Source organism: Herpailurus yagouaroundi, unplaced genomic scaffold (assembly GCF_014898765.1).
Source record: "Herpailurus yagouaroundi ecotype Mexico unplaced genomic scaffold, PumYag 140, whole genome shotgun sequence".
NCBI classification, from domain to species: Eukaryota; Metazoa; Chordata; class Mammalia; order Carnivora; family Felidae; genus Herpailurus; species Herpailurus yagouaroundi.
The window spans coordinates 65,904,963-65,924,902 of record NW_024412395.1 but is presented as its reverse complement, the minus strand read 5'-3'; the positions used below and the strand labels follow the sequence as shown (position 1 = coordinate 65,924,902).

The following is a 19,940-nucleotide window of genomic DNA, read 5'->3' as shown; positions in this document are numbered from 1 at the left end:
TGGCAGTTTTCTAGGTTTTTTAGGCAGATGTGGGTGGAATCTAAGTGATCAGCAGGACGAGGTGAGCCCAGTGTCTCCTACTTCTTTCTTTCTGCCATCTTCTCTCCTCCTACTTCTTTCTTTCTTTTTCTTTCTTTCTTCTCTCTCTCTTTCTCTCTCTTTATTTCCTTCTTTATTTCTTTCTTTGTTTCTATATCATTTATTTTGGCTCTAAACTTTATTATTTCCTTCCTTCTATTAAGGTTAGGTTGTTTATTTGAGATTTTCCTTGTTTCTTAAGGGAGGTCTGTGTTGTGACCAACTTCCCTGTTAGAACTACTTTTGCTGCATCCCAAATTTTTGGACCATTTTGTCTTCATTTTCATTTGTTTCCATGTAATTTGTAATTTCTTCTTTGATTTCTTGGTTCACCCATTCATTGTTTAATAGCATATTATTTAACTTCCATATTTGTGGTCTTTCTAGATTTTTTTCTTGTGTTTCATAGTGTTTCATAGTGTTGTGGTCAGAAAAGATGCATGGTATGACTTTGATTTTTTTTTAATTTGTTGACACTTGTTTTGTGGCCTAATGTGTGATATATTCTGGAAAATGCTCTGTGTATACATGAAAGGAATGTGTATTATTTTGCTGTTTTAGGATGGAATGTTCTGAATATGTCTGTTAAATCCATCTGGTCCAGTGTGTTATTCAAAGCTATTGTTTCCTCACTGCTTTTTGGTTTGGATGCTCTGTCCACTGATGTAAGTGGGGTGTTAAAGTCCCTTACTATTATTGTCTTACTATCAGTTATCTCTTTTATGTTTGTTATTAACTGTTTTATGTATTTGAGTGTTTTCATGTTGGGCGTATAAATATTTACAATTGTTATATCCTCTTGTTGGATTGTTGCCTTTCTTATTTTATAATGTCTTTGTCTCTTGTTGTCTTTGTTTTAAAGTCTACTTTGTCAACTATAAGTATTGCTACCCCAGGTTTTTTGGCATCCATTTGCATGACAGGTGTTTCTCCATCCCCTCACTTTCAGTCTACTGATGTCTTTTTTTGAAGTGTCTTGTAGGCAGCATATAGATGGGTCTTATTTTTAAATTCATCCTGACACCCTATATGTTTTGATTGGAGCATTTAGTCCATTTACATTCAGAGTAATTATTGATACTTATTTATTGCCACTTTTTTATTTGTTTTGTGGTTGTTTCTATATATTTTCTCTGATACTTTCTTCTTTTGCTCTCTTTTATGGTTTGTTGGCTTTCTTTAGTGATACACTTGGATATGCTTCTCTTTTTTCTTTACATATGTATTACTGGTTTTTGATTTATGGTTACCATTGGGTTTGTATAGGACATCTTATGTATAGAGCAGTCTATATTAAGTTGATGGTGGCTTATGTTTAAATCTAATTTTTACTCCTTTCCTTCCCATGTTTTAGATATATGGTATCATATTTCATATCCTTTTATTTTTGAATCCCTTGACTGATTTTTACAGACATATTTACTTTTACTTCTTTTGTGTTTTTTACTTTTCCTAGTCTCACTTATTGTCTTCCTTTCCACTCCAGGTGTCCTTTTTAATATTTCTTGTAAGGTTGGGTTAGTGGTCACAAGTTCCTTTAGTTTTTGTTGTGTGAGAAACTCTTCATTCCTCCTTCTATTCTGAATGATAGCCTTGCTGGATAGAGTGTTCTTGGTTGCAGATGTTTCCCTATCAGCATTTTGAATATATCATGCCACTTCCTTCTGGCCTGCAAAGTTTCTGCTGAAAAATTCACTGATAACATTATGAAGTTCCCCCTTGTATATAACTGTCTTCTTTTGCTGCTTTAAAATGTTTTTATCACAATTTTTACCATTTTAATTGCTCTGTCTTGGTATGGACCTCCTTGGGTTGAATTGTGGGGGAATCTCTGTGACTCTTGGATCTGGTTATATGTTTCTTTCCCCAAATTTGGGAAGTTTTCAGCTATATTTCTTCAAATAAATTTTCTGCCCCCTTATCTTTTTCTTCTTCTGAGATCTCTATAATGCAGATGTTATTATACTTGATACTTTCTTAAGTATCAAGTAATCAGTGACTGAGTTCCCTGAGATAATTCTCAGTTTGGGTAATTTTCTTTCTTCTCTTTTTGACAGCTTGATTTCCATTACTCTGTCTTCCAGGTCATTAATTTGTCACATGTGACTAGGTCTGTTTCTATGTGTTAGAAAACTTAGCCACTCCTTGCCCTTTAATAATCATAGCCTTATGGAGAAGATGTCCTGTAGTGCCCTGCAGTGCAGTATCCTTGTTCCCCAGGGCCTGGCATTTCAGGGAGTATCTCTTATGTGTATTGCGTGTGCTCTGCTCTTGAGTCTTGGCCTCTTTTTCCTTCAGTCCAATTGTTTGCGGAGGCTGTCTTTGCCTATTGTGGGCAGCAAGATGTGCAATGGTCTGCTTGCAAAATGAGACCTGCCCCTGCTACTGCTGGAACTGAGGTCCTGCAAAATTTGAGAGGTCAGATAATGTGGTATTTACAGGGTTTGTGCTGGTCTTCAGGGGAAGGGGCCTGCAGTGCTGAGACTGAGGTTAGCATGACTGGGAAGGGTGGATCTGCTGAAGTATGGGGGGGGGGTGCTTGGTGCAAGCAAGTTAGGTAAGAACTGCTGTGTTGTTTCCTGAAGGTGGCCCTTGTTTATGCTGGGGGGAAGGGGAGGGAAATGGCACCTGCTAGCTCCTTTGTTCTTGAAGGGGCCTACCCAAGATCCTTGTGTCTCTGGGCTGTGCTCTGACAAGAGCAGATCATTCTCTCCCCTGTCTGCCCCCTGAATTTTTCAAAATGCTGGTTCTATGCTGTATCTGCATGGGCTGTTTGTCATGCTGTCTCTTTTAGGGCAAGGATGCCACTTCCTAACACCTTCTGAGCTCTATCATAGCCAAGCCTGCTGATTTTTAAAATTCCAGACTTTAAGTCCTGCTAGTTTTAAGAACTCATGAAATTTGACTCCTCTTAGTCTCAAAGGCAAATATTACAGAGATTCATTCTCCTCATTTGTTGGCTTCCCTGTGTGAAAGTCTGTATTCTGCCCTTCTAGGTGCCACCAGTTCCCTCCCTATGACAGAAGCCCATGGTCTGTTTTGTTCGCACACCATGTTTTTACCCTTTCTACCTTATTGATGACGCCTCTTCCTTGCCTTTAGTTATGGAGTTTCTTGTACCAGTCTTCCTGGTTTAATTATGGCTGGCATGGGTGTTATCTAGTTGTATCCATGGGACAAGATGAGCTTAGGTTCCTCCTAATCTGCCATCTTCTCAGCTGAACTTCAAAGACTCCCTCTGTCTGATCTGCTTTTAAACATTTTACTTTCCAAGAATGCTTCCCATCATGCTTCTTCTCAGGGCCTTTAATATTCATTACATCCCCCTGCCTGTAAGCTCTTACTCTCAGGTGCATCTGCAGTCCCTGTGATTTTCATGCACTGTGGCACCCATCAGCTGCCTTCTGTGATTTCAGGCATGGATCCAAACTGTGCCACTGTCTCAGTCTATTTAGGTGAGACAGAAACATTCCCTCAGGCACCCGACAGGTAGGCCAGAACAATGCAAACAAGTTCCAGTCTGCTCTTTCCAACCCAAGGGAGGGAACTGAGAATTGAGCCATTTCTTCCCAACTGTGTCTTGTCACATTGCAGAGAGGATTGGGCAAAGGCAAAGAAAAATCTGTGGAATTTCCTACTGGTTTGAATATGCCTTTTCCTTGATGAGACATTCACTTGGTTGCTGCAGATATTTGACTGCTTGTCAGAGCTCGTATAAAGTTGTTTTATCAGTATGTAGTTGTTTTTTTTTGTTTGTCTTCCTGAGGAAATAAGGGACTGCAGTTTCTTGGTCTGCCATCTTGCTCTAAATTTACATTTATTTGATGTTATCTGTGCCTTCTGTCTTCATCATTAAAATAAACAGTAGAGAGGTGCCTGCATTACTAGTGTATTTTAAAACAACCATTATGCAGGAAAAAGAGGCAATGATGGGCCAGGAATAGATGTCACAAAAATGGTGTCACTGTTGAAAATAAACAGTTCCTTTATGGTATGTGGAAAGAACTGTAACCAGGCAAGTTTTTCTTCTTATACCTATTGCATCTCCTATAGTCTTATAAACTTAAGAAAAATGTTGAAGAAATTTGAGCTCTTCTAGATACAGTTATTAGATTTCAAATCTACAGTATACTTTTCTCTGTCCTCTATAATTGCCACATACTCCAGACTTTGCCTCTATAGTCGTCCAAACCTGAATTGTCTTTTCATGTAAATGCTTTCTATCCTTAGAGGACGACATCAAACTCCATTGTTTTTTAGAGTTCATCTATGTACCGTCTACCTTACACTGCTCCCTTTCATCTTTGAATCGTTCCTACAGGCAGTTATATGCACTGGAACATTTAATTCATGAAGAGAGTTGAACAGGAACCCTTTGGGCTGATAGTGCAGATACTGTTATGCCTGTCTCCCAGGGTAAAAAAAAAAATATATATATATATATATATATATACACACACATATATATATATATGCAAATTCTTGATCCAAAATACTGCTATACAAGAAAAAAAAATGTACAAACCAGGTAACTATAAATTAGGGATCAGGTAGAAGGGGGAATGCCTCAGGAAGTCTTCACAGTGGGAGGCTATAGGTGGGAAGAATATGAAGGAATGAAGGAAAGTCTAAGGCTGAATACTGCCCAACCATAGTTTTACCAGGGGCCTCATTCTTCCAATAAGTAATACTTTCATCTCAAACTTCTGTTTTTATATTGCTTAAATTTCACATACCTGGAAGATGAAATCAGATCTTCTAGGTTATATGAAGATGAACTCATAATTCTGTGTATGAAGTGATGTGTTGGTTCAGTAGTAAGATTCCTTTCTTCTTTCTGGAAAAGTGAAAAACATTTGTCACATAGATATTGACATGTACTTTCTCACCTTATTGGCATATTTTAAACTCTAGTCTACACTACAATGAAAAAAATATCTAGAAATCACTTAAAAGATGGATGAACCCCATGATTCTCATTAAAAGATCTCTTTCCAATATGTATTTTTTGGGGAATGACTTAGTGAGGATGATCTATTATGATATGGGAGTTTGAATAGATTTTAAATTTCAGATTGTTTGAAGAATATAGTTTTCCATTTCTGCACTTTACAAATATTTTAAAGCATACCTTACCGACTTCAAAAAGGAAAAGAAAAGAGACATAACTGTTCAATTCAGATGCTTTTCAGATCAATTATCTTAACATGTACTCTGATCTATTTGTTGGGAAGTCATGTGTGATTTCATGACCATATTTTTTTACGAGAATATCATTATTGTGATTTTTCTTAAAATCTCAAAAAAAGCGAATATTGAGATTATTGTTCATATAATCCATTTTGAATTTTGCTATATACAATTTGCTATACATTTGCTATATACAATTATGCTATATGCTATAACATTTCTTTGGCTACCTATAAAGCCAGCATTTCTGAATATGAGGCTCAAGAAAACTATTCTGCAGACTGCATCAGGTCATGAAATCACACATAGCTTCCCAACAAATAGATCAAAATTTGTGTGAAGATAATTTACTTGTTAAGCTTCTGAATTGAACACAGTTGTATTTCTTTTCTTTTTCTCTGGCTCATCTCAGCTTCTGTATTTACACATGAATCATGTTAATTGGATAATCAATAGAGTTGTCTCACCAGGAAATCCCAAATCATACAAAGTTTACAAAAACATGTTTTGGTACTAATTATTGGACATGGATCACTGAAGTTGGACATATTGGACATATGATCACTGAAGTTGAGGCTGTCATTTCAGAGTTATGATTCCAGGGACAAGAGCTATGCCCCACGATAATGGTGGAGTTTATGGGCTGATTACAAGGATGATACTTAAAATATTTTGATTAGCCTGTTCATTTTGGGCATGTTGGCTAAGTAACTTTTAAGAAAAAAGTTGGCTATGTAGCTTGCCCAAAGGAAACATAGCTATTAAAGGAGAGTCAGGAATCAAACCCAGACAACTTGAATTTGTATGGATCTTTTTTTCACTTCCTCCTATGTTGACCCAATCTAGTCCTATCCTACTTGTGTAAGTCTTCTTACACAAAATGTTCAATTTTGGCTGTTATTTACCAGCCAAAATAACAAAAAGGACTGGAATCGATTAAATGATATATTTAAATAAGTAGCTTTCATTTCTTTTCAGTGGTTTTCATTTTCTGTTCTCCTTGGGCTTCTAACTAATCTAGGTCTCTTTCAATTATCTGCTTTCCCTCAGTTGAGTTTCATGGTTTCATCTATTAATAATTCTGTTATACTGTAATTAATACCAGGCTTGGGAAGAGACTGGAACCATGTAAGTATTCTTTACTGCCTAATTAAGATACATTCATGGACAGAATATCTGAAGATCTCTATTCTTTGCATAGATATCTGGTCACTGACAGTTATGTTTCTCATTCACCTTACTCTGTGGCTTTTTCTTCCAAGAGTCTGTTTCAGTCACGGCTGTTGAGCACGTGGCCATGTCAAACTCAGCAATGGTTCTTTTAACTTTTCTCCCCTTAAGTTCTATTATATGATTTGAGGTTCCTTCAGTACTTTCAATATTTGCACTGGATGTGGACTGACAACATTTTCTTAAAGAAAAAGAATTCTTCAGGGTGTTTGTGCTTAGTGTTGGCTTGGGAGAAACAACTTTGCTTCCTACTGGCTTCATGGCTTCTTTCACTTGGTCTTCAAATTGCTCTCTGAAGTATTCTTCTTTTGCAACCTCTCTTAAAACAACTTCATCTTCAGACATTAGTCCCTTTTCTATGATACTTTCTGAATCTTCTTGATCAATATCATGAGCTACTAACCGAATGATAAGATCTTTTTTGGTCTGAACATCCTTTAAAAGCTCTACCTTGGTGATATCAGGCTTTCTTATATTCTGAAATGAATTTCTGCAAACAGCCTGGAATTGAAGGTACAATGAATATTAAAAACCAATGCTTCATTCACTCTTTCTGTGGTTCTATTGTAATATAGCTATTTTAATATGATTTATAGTTTCAATTTAAGTAGTATTATCTTTCAATGCCACTACTTGTATAAAGAAGAAACAAATGAAAGTTATAAAAAATATTTGTCAGTATCTAGCATTTTTTTTAATATTCCAGAGATCATATTAATCTGCCAGAATTTACTCCCAAGTATAGAGGAATGTCTAACATAGGTTTCCTTCTAGTCTTTTTCTTTTTCTTTCTTTCCTTCTATTTATTTATTTATTTAGCTTAAATTTTATATTTTGTTGCATCATAATTTACTTTTTGTTTTTTCATTGACTTTGAAAGTTTGGGGACAGAAGTAGACACTATAATCCACTTTTCTAAAATTCTACATAGGCAGTCATAGAGAATCTAAATGTACATATTTGTAATAAAAAAGCACGGTATTGTCTGATATTGGCTTTTTAAAACGATGAATAACCAAACTTGTGAAGGTCTTTGACTCCTCCATCCCTGTTCTTCCACTCCTGATCTTAGTTATATTTTCCAAAAGAATCTTCACAACATAACTCTTAATGTTTTTCTTAGCCTCCCAAGTCAAGTCAATGGAAAACTTTCCATTTTCAATGTTTAAGGACAGATCAAAGACAATGATAATTAAATAACAGAATTTCTCTAATTTCTGTAGCCTTTGATGATGCCACAGAACCTCCGAACTGAGTTAGTAATCTTAGACTTCAACATCCCTTTGTAACACTGTGATCCAGTTTTTCAGATGATGCCCTAAAAAATATCTTCTGTGGAAACAAAATATAGAAACAGCTTTTTAAGAAGATAAAACACAATCAATTTTGATTTTCTTTGTTAATAGAGGGAACTAGTGGTTTAGAAATCAAAAATAATTCCATATGGCTTTGGAATTTGTTATTATATATAGTTTGATATGTATATTCCTAGTGTGTTGGGAATTTATAGTATTCAAAACAGAAAACAAAGTACTGACATGGAGCCAACAAATGTTTAGATTCTTTGAACTAATCTATTGTTCTTTTGTCTCTTTTCTGTCCCTATGCTAAAGATATATAGTATTGGAACCCAGATTCGTGCAAATAATATGTCTTGATAAAGTTCTATGTATCTGCTTTAAAAAATTTTTTTTTAGGATGGCTTTTCTTCCCCTTAAAAGGACAGGGGTAATTTTTTTGGCTTAAATATTCTCTTTCCCACTGTGTGTGGTCTATAAATGACTTAAGTAAAGAGAGGCATTAACTAAGAGTAAGATTTGTGACAGACAATTCTACAGATAATTAAAAACAGATTTTGAATAATGTTAGTTTACAGTCTGTTCATACAAATCTTACCCCAAGTGATTACTTATATATAAATGAAGACTGCTAAGCAATATGCTAATACAGTGATGAGAACACATATGGAAGAGTAAATCTTAGAGCTGGAAGGAACTGTCATCTGGTCCAGAAAATTTAGGGCAAAGGAGATTAAATTAGTGCCTCAGCCCATGGTGATCTCAGTATTTGAGTATGAAAATATAAAGCACTAATTAACATACTTACCAACCCTAAGATGGAATTCAGTGCCTTACAAGATAGTACTGGCAAAACATTCACCTCAAGTTTATGCTCCAGGGAGAAGGGTTCTATCAAACTTTGCTCATTTTCCAGGCCACAGATTATATCCCTAAGCATACCCAGTCTTCTGATGAGTGAACACCATCAATTTAAGGGATTGACAAAAATCAAAACGTGTAGATCAGTGTAACTCTATACGCCAGACAATTCCTTTGTCCTCAGTGCTATAGTTTCCATGTAACAAGGACATCATTTTGACATTTTAAAGTCCTTAGGACTTTAATCAAATAATATATTTAATCACATAATCAAATAATATGTTTGATTCCCTAGTGTGTAGCTAATTTAGGGCAGAACTAGGTCCAATTTACCAAAATGGCAGCATTAGGGCAACTGGGTCTCAAATATGGACAGAAGAGGAAACTGGGCACTTATAGAGGATATAGAAAAAATCGAGGAAGGCTAATTAAAATAAAATGATAACAAACAAGTATAACCTAGCATTTGTAATGTAATGTTTGTTAGTGAACGTTGCTAAAAGTAAAGAGTACCACTGTTGTAGAGTCGTAAGTTTGAGAAATTAAAACTATTTTAGGTAGTTTTTGAAACCTCATATATCCTGATATTCTTTAACTGGCCTTTAAAAACTGCTTTAGCTATCCACAATAAAGAATGTAGATATCCACAAAAAATAACAGGAACTATAGGAGACTGTGTTTCCTCTGAATCTGCAAATGAAGATTATAATTTCAGTCATCCTTATTTTACTGTTAAGGGCATTTCCCTGTATTTCTGTTCTTTAAAAATGCCAGTTTAAACTGATTTCCTTAGGAAAACTAGCCTGAGACTTTTAGAGTGATCCACTGAACTGACGTGGCAAGTCTCTGTAAATCATGTGACTAAAGGAAGGAAACTGTGCAACCAGTTTTCCTGTTGGGCATGGAATAACAACAAAAAGTGCATTCCCATATACCTGTTGGAGGAAGGAAATCACAGGACAATCACTATTCACTTATGGTTTTGCTATTGCTTTTGCACTTACCTCGAAGGGTTTTACATCCAGTCGTCCCACCTGATTCAATGAGATACGTCTTTCTCTCTGTATATTTTCTACATTAGATGTGTCTGGTAAGGAGTAGCTTCTCCCACTTATTGATGCTTTTCTCAGTTCTGTTATGCTATGTCCAGTTTTTCTCAAACACTCCATCTTGAGTTTCTCAAGAGGTTGGGTTTTTACAGAAAGTACTGCTAAGTGTTCTGAGATAATTTCTGGATCTATTTTGATTGCTTTACTCCCAACGTGTGGAACTATTTTAATTGGAAAATTCTCTTCATTTGAATCTTGATCTGGCTCTTCTTCCTCTAACTCAGGGAGTGTATCAATAGCCACATGCTCTTGTGCCTTTTGAATAATTTTATTAACATCTAGATTTCCAGAGAGATTAGCATTTGAATTCTTTGTGCTAACTGTATCTAATGGAAACTGTGAAACTCCATTAATAATTAAACCAGCCACGTTTTTAGAGAAAACAGTGTTTGTACCTTTTATATCATCATAGAGTTCTTTATGGGTTCCAGATTGTTGCAGTACTTTACTGTATACAGAATCAATAACCTGAGAAATCATTTCTATGCTTTCTGGATTTAAAAAGTGTCCTTCAGGATCAGCAGCAACAAGATTAATGTTACTTTGGGAAATTTCAGCTGTCACTGATTTTGTCAGTTGAGATGCAATTTTATTTAACTCAGGCTTTGATAAATTTTTTGCATCTTTGCTTGAGGCACTTGGCAACCTTACTATTTTAGCCAAGAACAAGGCCAGTGCTTCCTCTAAAAACCTGGCATCTAACATAGACTCTTTTTTGGATGAAGACTTTTCCTGGGACTTAAATTCATCAACAATTTTGACCACTTTTTCCATAATTTTGACAGCTTCCAGAACTAATTCTGAACTTGATGCTTTGTCCTCTACTTGAGGTTGAAATTCAGAGTTGGAAATTTCCTTCACCATTAAAAAACCTATTACATCAGAGAGGACATTGCTTTTACCCATTAAATCCTTAAATATAGAAGTGTGTGAGCCAGAGTGCTTTAAAACACTGGTGTAAACAGAATTAACTACCTTTTCAATAGTTTCATTGTTGGCTAAAGGTACAGTAGGCAATTCCTTGGCTGGCGGTGCAAGTTTAATCTTACTTTTGGAGATAAATTCTTGTATTGAATTTATTATTTTTGAGCTTATTTTTTGCATGTCAGTTTCTAGAGATTTGGTTCTTTCCTTATCCACTTTTGGAAACACAGATAAAAGCTTTGATAAAAATTTTACAGCAGTTTCTTCTATCATGTTATAAGGCAGTATATGAACATGTGATGGTTGAGGCTGGGGAGCATCAGCAGTTTGGATAACATCTTTAAGAATATTTTCAACAACATTGTCAACTTCTGCACACTGATGTGGAGTTAGCTCTCCAGAAAAATAGTTTTGCAATTGATTGCCAGCCACTTCTCGCATAACTAAGTCAACTATGGTTTCTGAAAGGATTCTGCATCCACTGGCTACACAGTTTTGTATAATCTCTTGTGATCCAAACTGTGATAAGAGGTTATTATAAATAGAATGCATCACTAATTGAATAATTTCATCATCATTGGGATGCAAGCATTCCACATATTGTATAGTCATATCTTTATCATTGGAGATTGCTGTTGTAACTGTATTTAATAAATTCATTTGAAGGAAGTCCAATTCTGTGAACCAACTGTACTCAGATGTTTCTACTTCCGTGTTGGATTCTGTTAAGAAAATTTTGGATAAAAGAGCAAAAATCACATTTTCCAAAAATTTGTGAGGCAGCAGGATGGTATATGGTGATAATGTTTGACATTCTTTGCTGGCTGTTTGTGCCACCTTTCGGATGTTTTTAACATCTTTAGATTCCAGAGGCAAACATGCTGAAGCTGGAACTTCATCACAAAATATGAAATCAAGTTGATGTTGAAAAATTTCATTTATCACTGTACTGGCTAGTCTTCTTGCTAAATTTTCCCCGTTACTCTTTATATTTTTACAAATGGAATCCTGAGATCCATATTCCTTCAAAATATTGCATACAGAAGAATGAACAACTTTGTCAACCAATGTTTTATCAATTGCTTGTATTTTATCTAAAGATATCTTATTTGATGAGGGTTTTCTAGTCACTTTATGCATATGTGGCATTCTATCCACAGTTATTTTCTTAATGTTGGATGGTGTTTCATCTGTAGTTGATTCTTTATGCCAAAGAAGTGCTTTAGGAACTGATGACACTTTATCTACAGGTGGAAAAAACTGATTTCCCTTATGTGGCCTAAATACCTTAATTTGAGCATCTGAAAATTCCTTTAACAGTGAGTGCATAAGTTTCACAGCTGTGTCATAATCAGATTGATTTTCATCATCTCTTACATTTTGACGTCTATCACATGTTTGTGTTTCTGATGAGGAAGAAAAGATCAATTTGTTAACCATTTCAGTGATAACATCTTCTAAAAATTTAGCAGGAGCAATTCCGGGTTTAGTTTTTGGTGGGTAGTGAGGACTGTCTGATTTACTGGGTTCATTTTTAATCTCCTTACTTTTCACTTTTTCTGTTTTTTTCCCCCTCTCTCTCTCTTTCTCTTTCTCTCTTTCTTCCTCTCCCTCTCTTTCTTTATTTCTCTCTTTCTCTTTGACAGGGAGATTTTTGTTAATTGAGAGGGATGAATCCTTTGTTGAAACAGACTGTGTAAAATCTTCACCAACTTCTTGAATTGCAAGCAATGTTGTATCATTTGGGAGACTGCGGGGTTTTGAATAATTTGCTGATTCTGGAGAATTACGTATTTCTAAGATATTGTCATAAATGTTTTCAGTGACATTTTGAACATACTCATAATCTGAGTATTGTTTCTCACTTATATCTGTTTGAGACGGAGAGTCTTTTCCCTCCTCATTATTTGGCTTTTGGGTAACTCTTTTCAAAAAATTCTCTGCTGTGGTCTCTGTATTTCTTGCTTCAGATGTCAAAGATAACTGAAAGGGCGTGTCTTCTTTTTTAAGTGTATTTTCTCTTGTATAGTCAATCTTCTTTTCAATGTTTATTTCAAATTTTGGTCCAAGTACTTCCTCCTTATATTCTGTATCATCAGTAGGAAATTGTACATTTATATTATTATATTGTCTCTTCTTATATTTTGAAACTGGTATGTTTTTCTTCTCAATGTGATTGTTTTTTAGAGTTATCTTTAAATCTGGCTCCTGCATAACTTTACTTTTCACACTGGTGGTTGGAAAAGTAACTCTTGATAAATTCTCATGTTTTTTAATGGAAGTTTCCATTTTATTTTCTGTCTCTTTCTTTTTGTTTGCCACACTTTCAGCTGACCCTGATAACAGGTTAACTATGTTGCTTTTCATAATTCTAGTTGCAGAGGGATCTATTGGATCTTGGATGTCACCTTTTTTCATTGAGGTCTCTTCAGTTTTGAGTCTTGTCTTTCTACTTATTGTACCTCTGTCTATTTCCAAAGTGTCCAGCACGTTTTTCTCGTTTATGGTTGAAAAACTGTGTTTATATGAATGTTTTGGTAAAGCAAGTTCATTCCCTTTTAAGCATTTGTTTATCTGTGTAGAGGTTTGCTGCGGTAAATGCTGAACCCTTTGGGTGATGTTATCTGGATTTAGAAATGAAAAGAAGGTGGAAGACCAGTCTCCTGAAAAAAGTGGTTGAATCTTAAAAGCAGAGATTGCCTTCTGAGCTAAAGTGGCAATCATTTCTATAACAATGTTACTTTTATCAACCTTCTGAATATCACTAGGTCCATACTTTCCTATGAACTGATCATACACAAAATTGGATATTTTGTCAACTGTTTCTTTATGAATTGGTGGAAAAGAAAGCGTTTCTTCAGCATTTGGTAGAACTTTAATTTCACTTTTCCTAAATTCTCCTATCAGAGAGTTTGCAAATTTTATAGCTAAGCCCACAAAGTCTGGCTCTACCATTTCTTTTTTCTTAGAATCTTTAGTAATACTTGGAAGAGAATAAAATTTATGAACAAGCTCAACGATTACATCTTCCAAAAATGTAGCTGAATAAAGAGCAGGCTGTGTCTTTTCTTTATCAGGTTTACTAAGTACAGACACATGCTCATAATCAGAGAAGTCACTGGAAGATGGTTCTTCACCATGTAAAAATGGATGCAGATGATGATCCACGATTTCTTTCATGATGAATCCAGCTATTTTACTGAGGAATGAGCCTCCTTTTTTGTCTGTACCTTTCTGTACTTCAGCTTGAAATTCAGATTTCTTCAAAATATTATTACATATAGAGTCAACCAAACTCTCAATCACTTCTAATTGCATACTTTCTGCATTCTCCTCTGCTGTGGCAAGGCGAATCTCATGTTCAGAAATTTCTTTGATAATTTCATCTGTCAGTTTCGAAGTTGCATCTACAAACTCACAATCGGATGTAACTTCTTCCTCTTTTAGTTCACTTTCAGTGTCAGCTGAAGGGAAGATATGCACTAGCAGCTTGTAAATCATACCTTCCAAAAGAGAACGAGGCAACACAGTAATACATGATGGCAAGGTATGGCTATCCTTTGTGATGACATTGAGCACATTTCTGATGATATTATCAGCTTGAGGGGAAGAATAGGAAGAAGACACTAATTCTCCTGAAACTAATGACTGCACCTGATATTCATAAATTTCCTCCAATAGCAAATGATATATTTTTCTCCCAAAACAAATAGTGTCACTTTGTACAGCCCTGTATACTTGCATCAGAGATTTATAATCATCTAAAATTTTTTCATAAATTAGGTTGACTGTGTTTTTAACAATTTCTTTATATCCTTCTGAAAAACACATGTCATCATCAAAGTTACCTGCAACTAAAATCTCTGATGTGGTAAACTCCAGAACAATCGAATTTACTAATGTTGTAACAATACCAGTAATTTTGGCTTTTACTGTATCTGGGTTTTCAGCAGCCAAGAAATTGTGTGAGAATGCATAAAGGAGTTTACATAAAAGCTCAGAAATTACCTCCTCCCAAAACACAGCCGAGTTCACAATGAAAGATAACTCTCTCTTTTTAGGATCTATTGCTTTCTGTTTATATGTTTGATCAACTGCAGCTGAAACAAGAGTTTTATCTTCAGATGAAAATGACTGAAGATGGTGGTTAAAGATTTCTTTTATTATAAAACTTGCTATTTTTGAAACAGCTATATTACTTATACCTTTTTTATCTCTTGTAAGGGATTGGTATAGATTTGAACATGAAAGATCAGCATAAATGGAATCAACCATAGACTGGATATCTTTTTCTGAAATCATACTTTGTTTTTCATTCCCATGTTTAATAATACATATTGCATGTTTTGAAATTATTGACATAATTTCATTTATCAGTTTTGTGACTGTATTATTTAAGTCTGATTGAGAAGTATCTGGGTGTTCTGTCATGGAGGCCAATGGAGTCATCTGAGATATAAGCTGAGTGACAATTTTTTCCAAATGAGTATGTGATAACATGGTAGTATATATTGTTGATGCCTGCCTTTGAAATTTTGATTTGGTAATGTTACACTGAAGTCTTTTTATTAAAACATTAGTATTGAGTTTGGAGTGTGACTTAAAAGGAATCTTTCCTATGAGGTGTGGATGAATTTGGAAATCAAAAGTTTCAGCAAGGATTATTTTAGTTATCCTTGCAGCCAATGTTTTTGTGTCATTTAGAAAATCTTTAGGAGACATTATTTTCATTTCATATTCTTGAAGAAGTTTGCTGTATGCCATATCAATAATGTTCTTGACTGCATCTCTCTCCACTGGAGGCAAACACAGTTGTTCCTCAGCATTCTCTAGAATGCTAACTTCCACTTTTGAGAATTCCTCTGCTATCAAATGGATGAGTTTTTCAGCTTTATCAAACAGTTCATCTTCTGAATCCCTTACTGATGTTGTTTGTACAATGCCTAACACCCTGTGGAATATTTTGCTTAAAACCCCAGAGACTACATCTTCCAAGAAAGTTGAGGAATAAACACTGGCATAAAACCACTGTTTTCTCTCATCATCAAAATATTTATATGATGAAGAAGGTAATAACTTTCCATTCACAAATGGCTGAAGATGTTGTTGACAGATATGTTTAATGATAAAACCTGCTATTCTATCAATAAGAACATCATTACTGCTTGTGATATTTTGCTCAACTAATTCTTGAGACTCAGAGTTTTGCAAAATATTTTTGAATACTGAGTCCACGAGATGCTGAACGTCATCTTCAGAATAAACAAACTTGGTTTCTTCTTCATTTTTTGAAAACCGAATTTCATGTTGGGAAATTTTCATCCTAATATCACTGATTATCTCTGAAGCAATTTCGTTGAAATTCATTCTTAATCTGTCTTTTGGGCTTTCTCTATCTGGAACAATGCTAGATGCAGGAGGAAAGATTCTAGATAATAGTACTCTTACCATGTCTTCCAAAAACGTGTATGGCAGCAAGGTGTTATATGGAGATAAATTCTGACTTGTCTTGGTAGATTTACTGATGTTACCAAGAGTGTCCTGAACAATATTCTCAGCCATTGAAATAGAAGAGGAATATGATGACACATCCCCAGAAAATAGAGGATGAAGAAGGTAATCTGAAATAGCTGCTACAATTAACTTTGTAATATTTTCCACAAAAATATCACTGTCTTCAGACTCTTTATCAACCTCAGGGTCTAACCCATGCTGTTTTAAAACATTTCTATAAATCGAGGTGACAAGTTTATCCACAATATCTGTATCTGCAGAGGTGTAAGACTGTTCTTTGCCATCATATAGAATGTGAATTTTAGCTTTGTTAAAATGGTTATTTATTGAGTTTACTATTTTTTGGGTCATATTTTCTAGTTCAATTTTAGTGTTATGCTTTGGACTGAAAATCTTTGATAAAAGTCTGGCAACAATTGCCCCTACAAATGTATCAGGATAAATACCTGAGGGTGATGGCATGTGGGGTCTCTGTGACTCTATAACTTCATTGAGAACCTGTTTAACCATATTTGATACGGCATCCGATGGAGTCTTTGGACGAGGTAAACCTTCTCCACACAAAAATGGCTGAAGATGATTTTCAATAATCTCTTGGATAATAAAACTGGCTATTCGGTCAATAATAATTGGGCTTCGGCTGGCTATACTTTTCTGTATTGAAACAAGAGAATCAGACATTTGCATAATATTGTGATAAACGGTATCCACCATCTTCTGGAGGTTTTTTCCGCTACATAGATACTGATTATCATATATAGTGAACCAAATTTTATGTTTTGAAATGGCTGACATAACCTTATTTATTATACAGGTAGACATTTCATTGAAATCTGAACTCATGAAATATTTGTTTCCCAAAGGGGAGGTCTTGTTGGGTGAAGGAATCAGTTGAGATAAAAGTCTTCTGATGATGTCTTCTAAAAATGAATGTGACAACATAGTACTGTAGCCTGTTGAAGACCTGAACTGGGAAGTAAATTTTCTCAAGTTATTTTGAAGTTTCTGCAATATAATTTCAGCTTGGAGAGGGTAATATGAATTTGGTATGAGCTTTTCTCTGAAGCAAGATGGGAGTTGGTAGTCTAAAATCTCTAACAATATGTTATTAGTTATTTGTTCTGCTATTGAGGTATTGTCACATGCCAGATTATCATCACAAGTCACTTTCAATTTATATTGCTGTAAAACATCATAATAAACTGAGTCAACAATTCTACTAATCGTTTCTTTATGGATTGGTGGAAAACACAGCCTTTCTTCAACATCCCGTAAGACAGTGACTTGTGCGTTATTAAACTTATTTACTACACCATTGACAAATAATGTATTCATCTCATTGAGCCGGCCCTCGGTGATGTTTTCATTTTTTCCCCACAGTGAAGTAGAGAGATTAAAAAACAGTTCCGAAATTATCTCCTCCAAAAATGTGGCTGAATACACACCGATATTTATATCGCCTGGATATAGCTTATTATGGATGGGTATTGAATCCATATCCTTTGTTCCCTGTCTTTTGAGAGGGGACACAGAAGTGGAATTTACTGAACATTTCTTGCCAAATGGTGATTGCTTTTGGGGGCTAAACCCTCTGAGATTATTCAGGGATCCTGTCAAAGCATTACCATCATAATTCATGAATCCTAAAAAGGCTTTACCTTGTCCTAATTCTGTTAATTCTGGCCTTTGTGCATTTATGAAACTAGACTGTATTTCTCTTCCTGTGTGCCTCAAATGCTTGTTTGCAAAAGGTGGGCTTTGGGGGAGTTGTGTACTGTGACATAGTTTGTCCATCAATGCTTTAACCAAGCTGTGGGAAATAATAGTAAGCATAGAGTCTGATGATAATAAATCTTGATCCATTTCTGCCAGATTTTCCAAATAGTCTGACATATAATCTCCTTGAAATTGTTCACAGTCCATTGCTCCCTTACAATAATCAAATTCTTTGTCTTCTACACTTTGCAGTATTTTTAAAAGTTTACACTCTTCCGCTGATATTTCATCAGAAAGAGGGCTATTATCAAGAAAAACAGTGCTTGTGCATTTTTCCAAAAGTGTTCTGATAAGTTTCTCACACACGACATTGAGAAGAAAAACTGATTTGGGGGTGAGGCCAAAGTTATTTCCAAGTATGCTATTAGTTTGCTGCTCATTTGAGGATGAGAAAAATGTTCCTGCTTTTTTATTAGAATTCATGGCCTCACCTGGATATTCATCTGGTGAAAATAAATCTAAAACAATATTAAAAACTTTATTGACTACTTCTTTGGATTCACAAGTTTTTAGACTACCAACCAGATTGTCTAACTTACATGCCAGATAATTTAATTTATTTTTTTGAAGGAGATGATCTATTTGGTAAGTAGATGCTTCACAATTTCTGGATCCTTTCTGTCTTTCCATGGTATTTGTTTCATTGCAAATGGGCACACTATTTTTTCTAAGCACGGAAAATGATTTTTTTCTTCCATTGCTTTCAAGATGATGTTTTTTTCCTGTTTCTCTGGACATTACATGAATTACTCCTGTTAAAAGATCCTGAAAGAGATTATCAAAGTCATCAGCAGCTACTCCTGGGCAGTAAATGTACTTTGTTTTTAAAGGACACATTTGTTGTGCAATGTCAACCTCTATAATGTTACTGTTAAAGAGGATTTCGGTAATGATTTCGGAAATACTTAAAGCAAGTTCTCCAATAGAAATTGACCTACTCTCAAACATTTGAGAATTAATTGAAATAATCTTGTTAAATGTTGCATTTTGGCTTTCCAATGCTTTCTCTTTTTCTCTACTATCTTTGGTGTTACCAGAAATGCTTGAAGTTAAATGGCAAATGACAGACTCAGTAAGATGTTCACAAAATTGATTAAGTGAAGAATCATTGTATATGCTTCTTAGAGGCTGTTGTGATTCACATTTTTTCCTTGATAATGTAGAAATAATAGATTTCTCCTCACTGGAAGCTGAAAAAAAAAACCTGATCATTTTTAGCACACATGAAGAGAAATATATAAAATTCAATATATTGGAAGTTATTTACATATAAATTTCACCTATGGAATATCTCACTAAAGAAAATGAAAAACATAATCAAGAAAGATATTGGATTTTTTTTCAGATATTTATTTCCCACATGTAGAATCTTTTTTTTCCCTCACCTGTAGAATCTTAATTTTAGCCAAAAAATTGAGAAAATAATCCTAAAGAATTCAAGTCTCCAAGTCAAGTGCTGATATCTGTCTTGCTTAAATGGGTAGGGGCTCTAAGAAGCTGCAAATCATACAGAGAAATGATTTCCAAGTTTAATGTTATAATCTATCATGTCTCCAGTGATCTCTAGAGAGCTCATGTAATTAAATTTTTTTAGTGAAAACATTTAATGTTAGGCTATTCATTACTTTTAGGATGTGATGCAATAATGACTTGATTGAAATGAAAATGTGCTAGGAAGGCTGGGGATAGGTTGCAATGTCAGCAGAACTGTAACCCCTGGATTATAATTTGTCATAACTCTACTCTTTTTTCTATTCAACAGAGTATTTATTGAAAATCATATACCTACTTAGGATGGCCAGCTTCTTGGAAGTGGCAGCCAGAAAAACACACTATTATTTCCTCAAAATATCCTCCAAATGTAATCATCTATTATATATCTGCATGTAAAGTCAGGCAACACTCTGTGGAGATGGAAGCTTTAAGCCTGGCTTTGACTGCTAGACAGGATTTGGTCATA

The 19,940-nt window shown here is 34.9% G+C and overlaps 1 protein-coding gene across 3 annotated transcripts in view; it reads right to left on the bottom strand.

Annotated features, from left to right (window-relative positions):
- Positions 1 to 19,940, bottom strand: part of FSIP2 (fibrous sheath interacting protein 2) — a 104,977-nt gene that overhangs the window by 26,907 nt on the left and 58,130 nt on the right. For 2 of the 3 annotated variants that reach the window (XM_040475590.1, XM_040475591.1), the window contains 3 exons: positions 9,662 to 19,170; positions 6,505 to 6,999; positions 4,815 to 4,915 (listed from right to left, as the gene is read on the bottom strand). In XM_040475590.1, coding sequence (XP_040331524.1) covers positions 4,815 to 4,915; positions 6,505 to 6,999; positions 9,662 to 19,170 — 10,105 coding nt within the window. The remainder of the gene's footprint in view (positions 1 to 4,814; positions 4,916 to 6,504; positions 7,000 to 9,661; positions 19,171 to 19,940) is intronic. The other variant, XM_040475593.1, reaches the window with a different exon arrangement.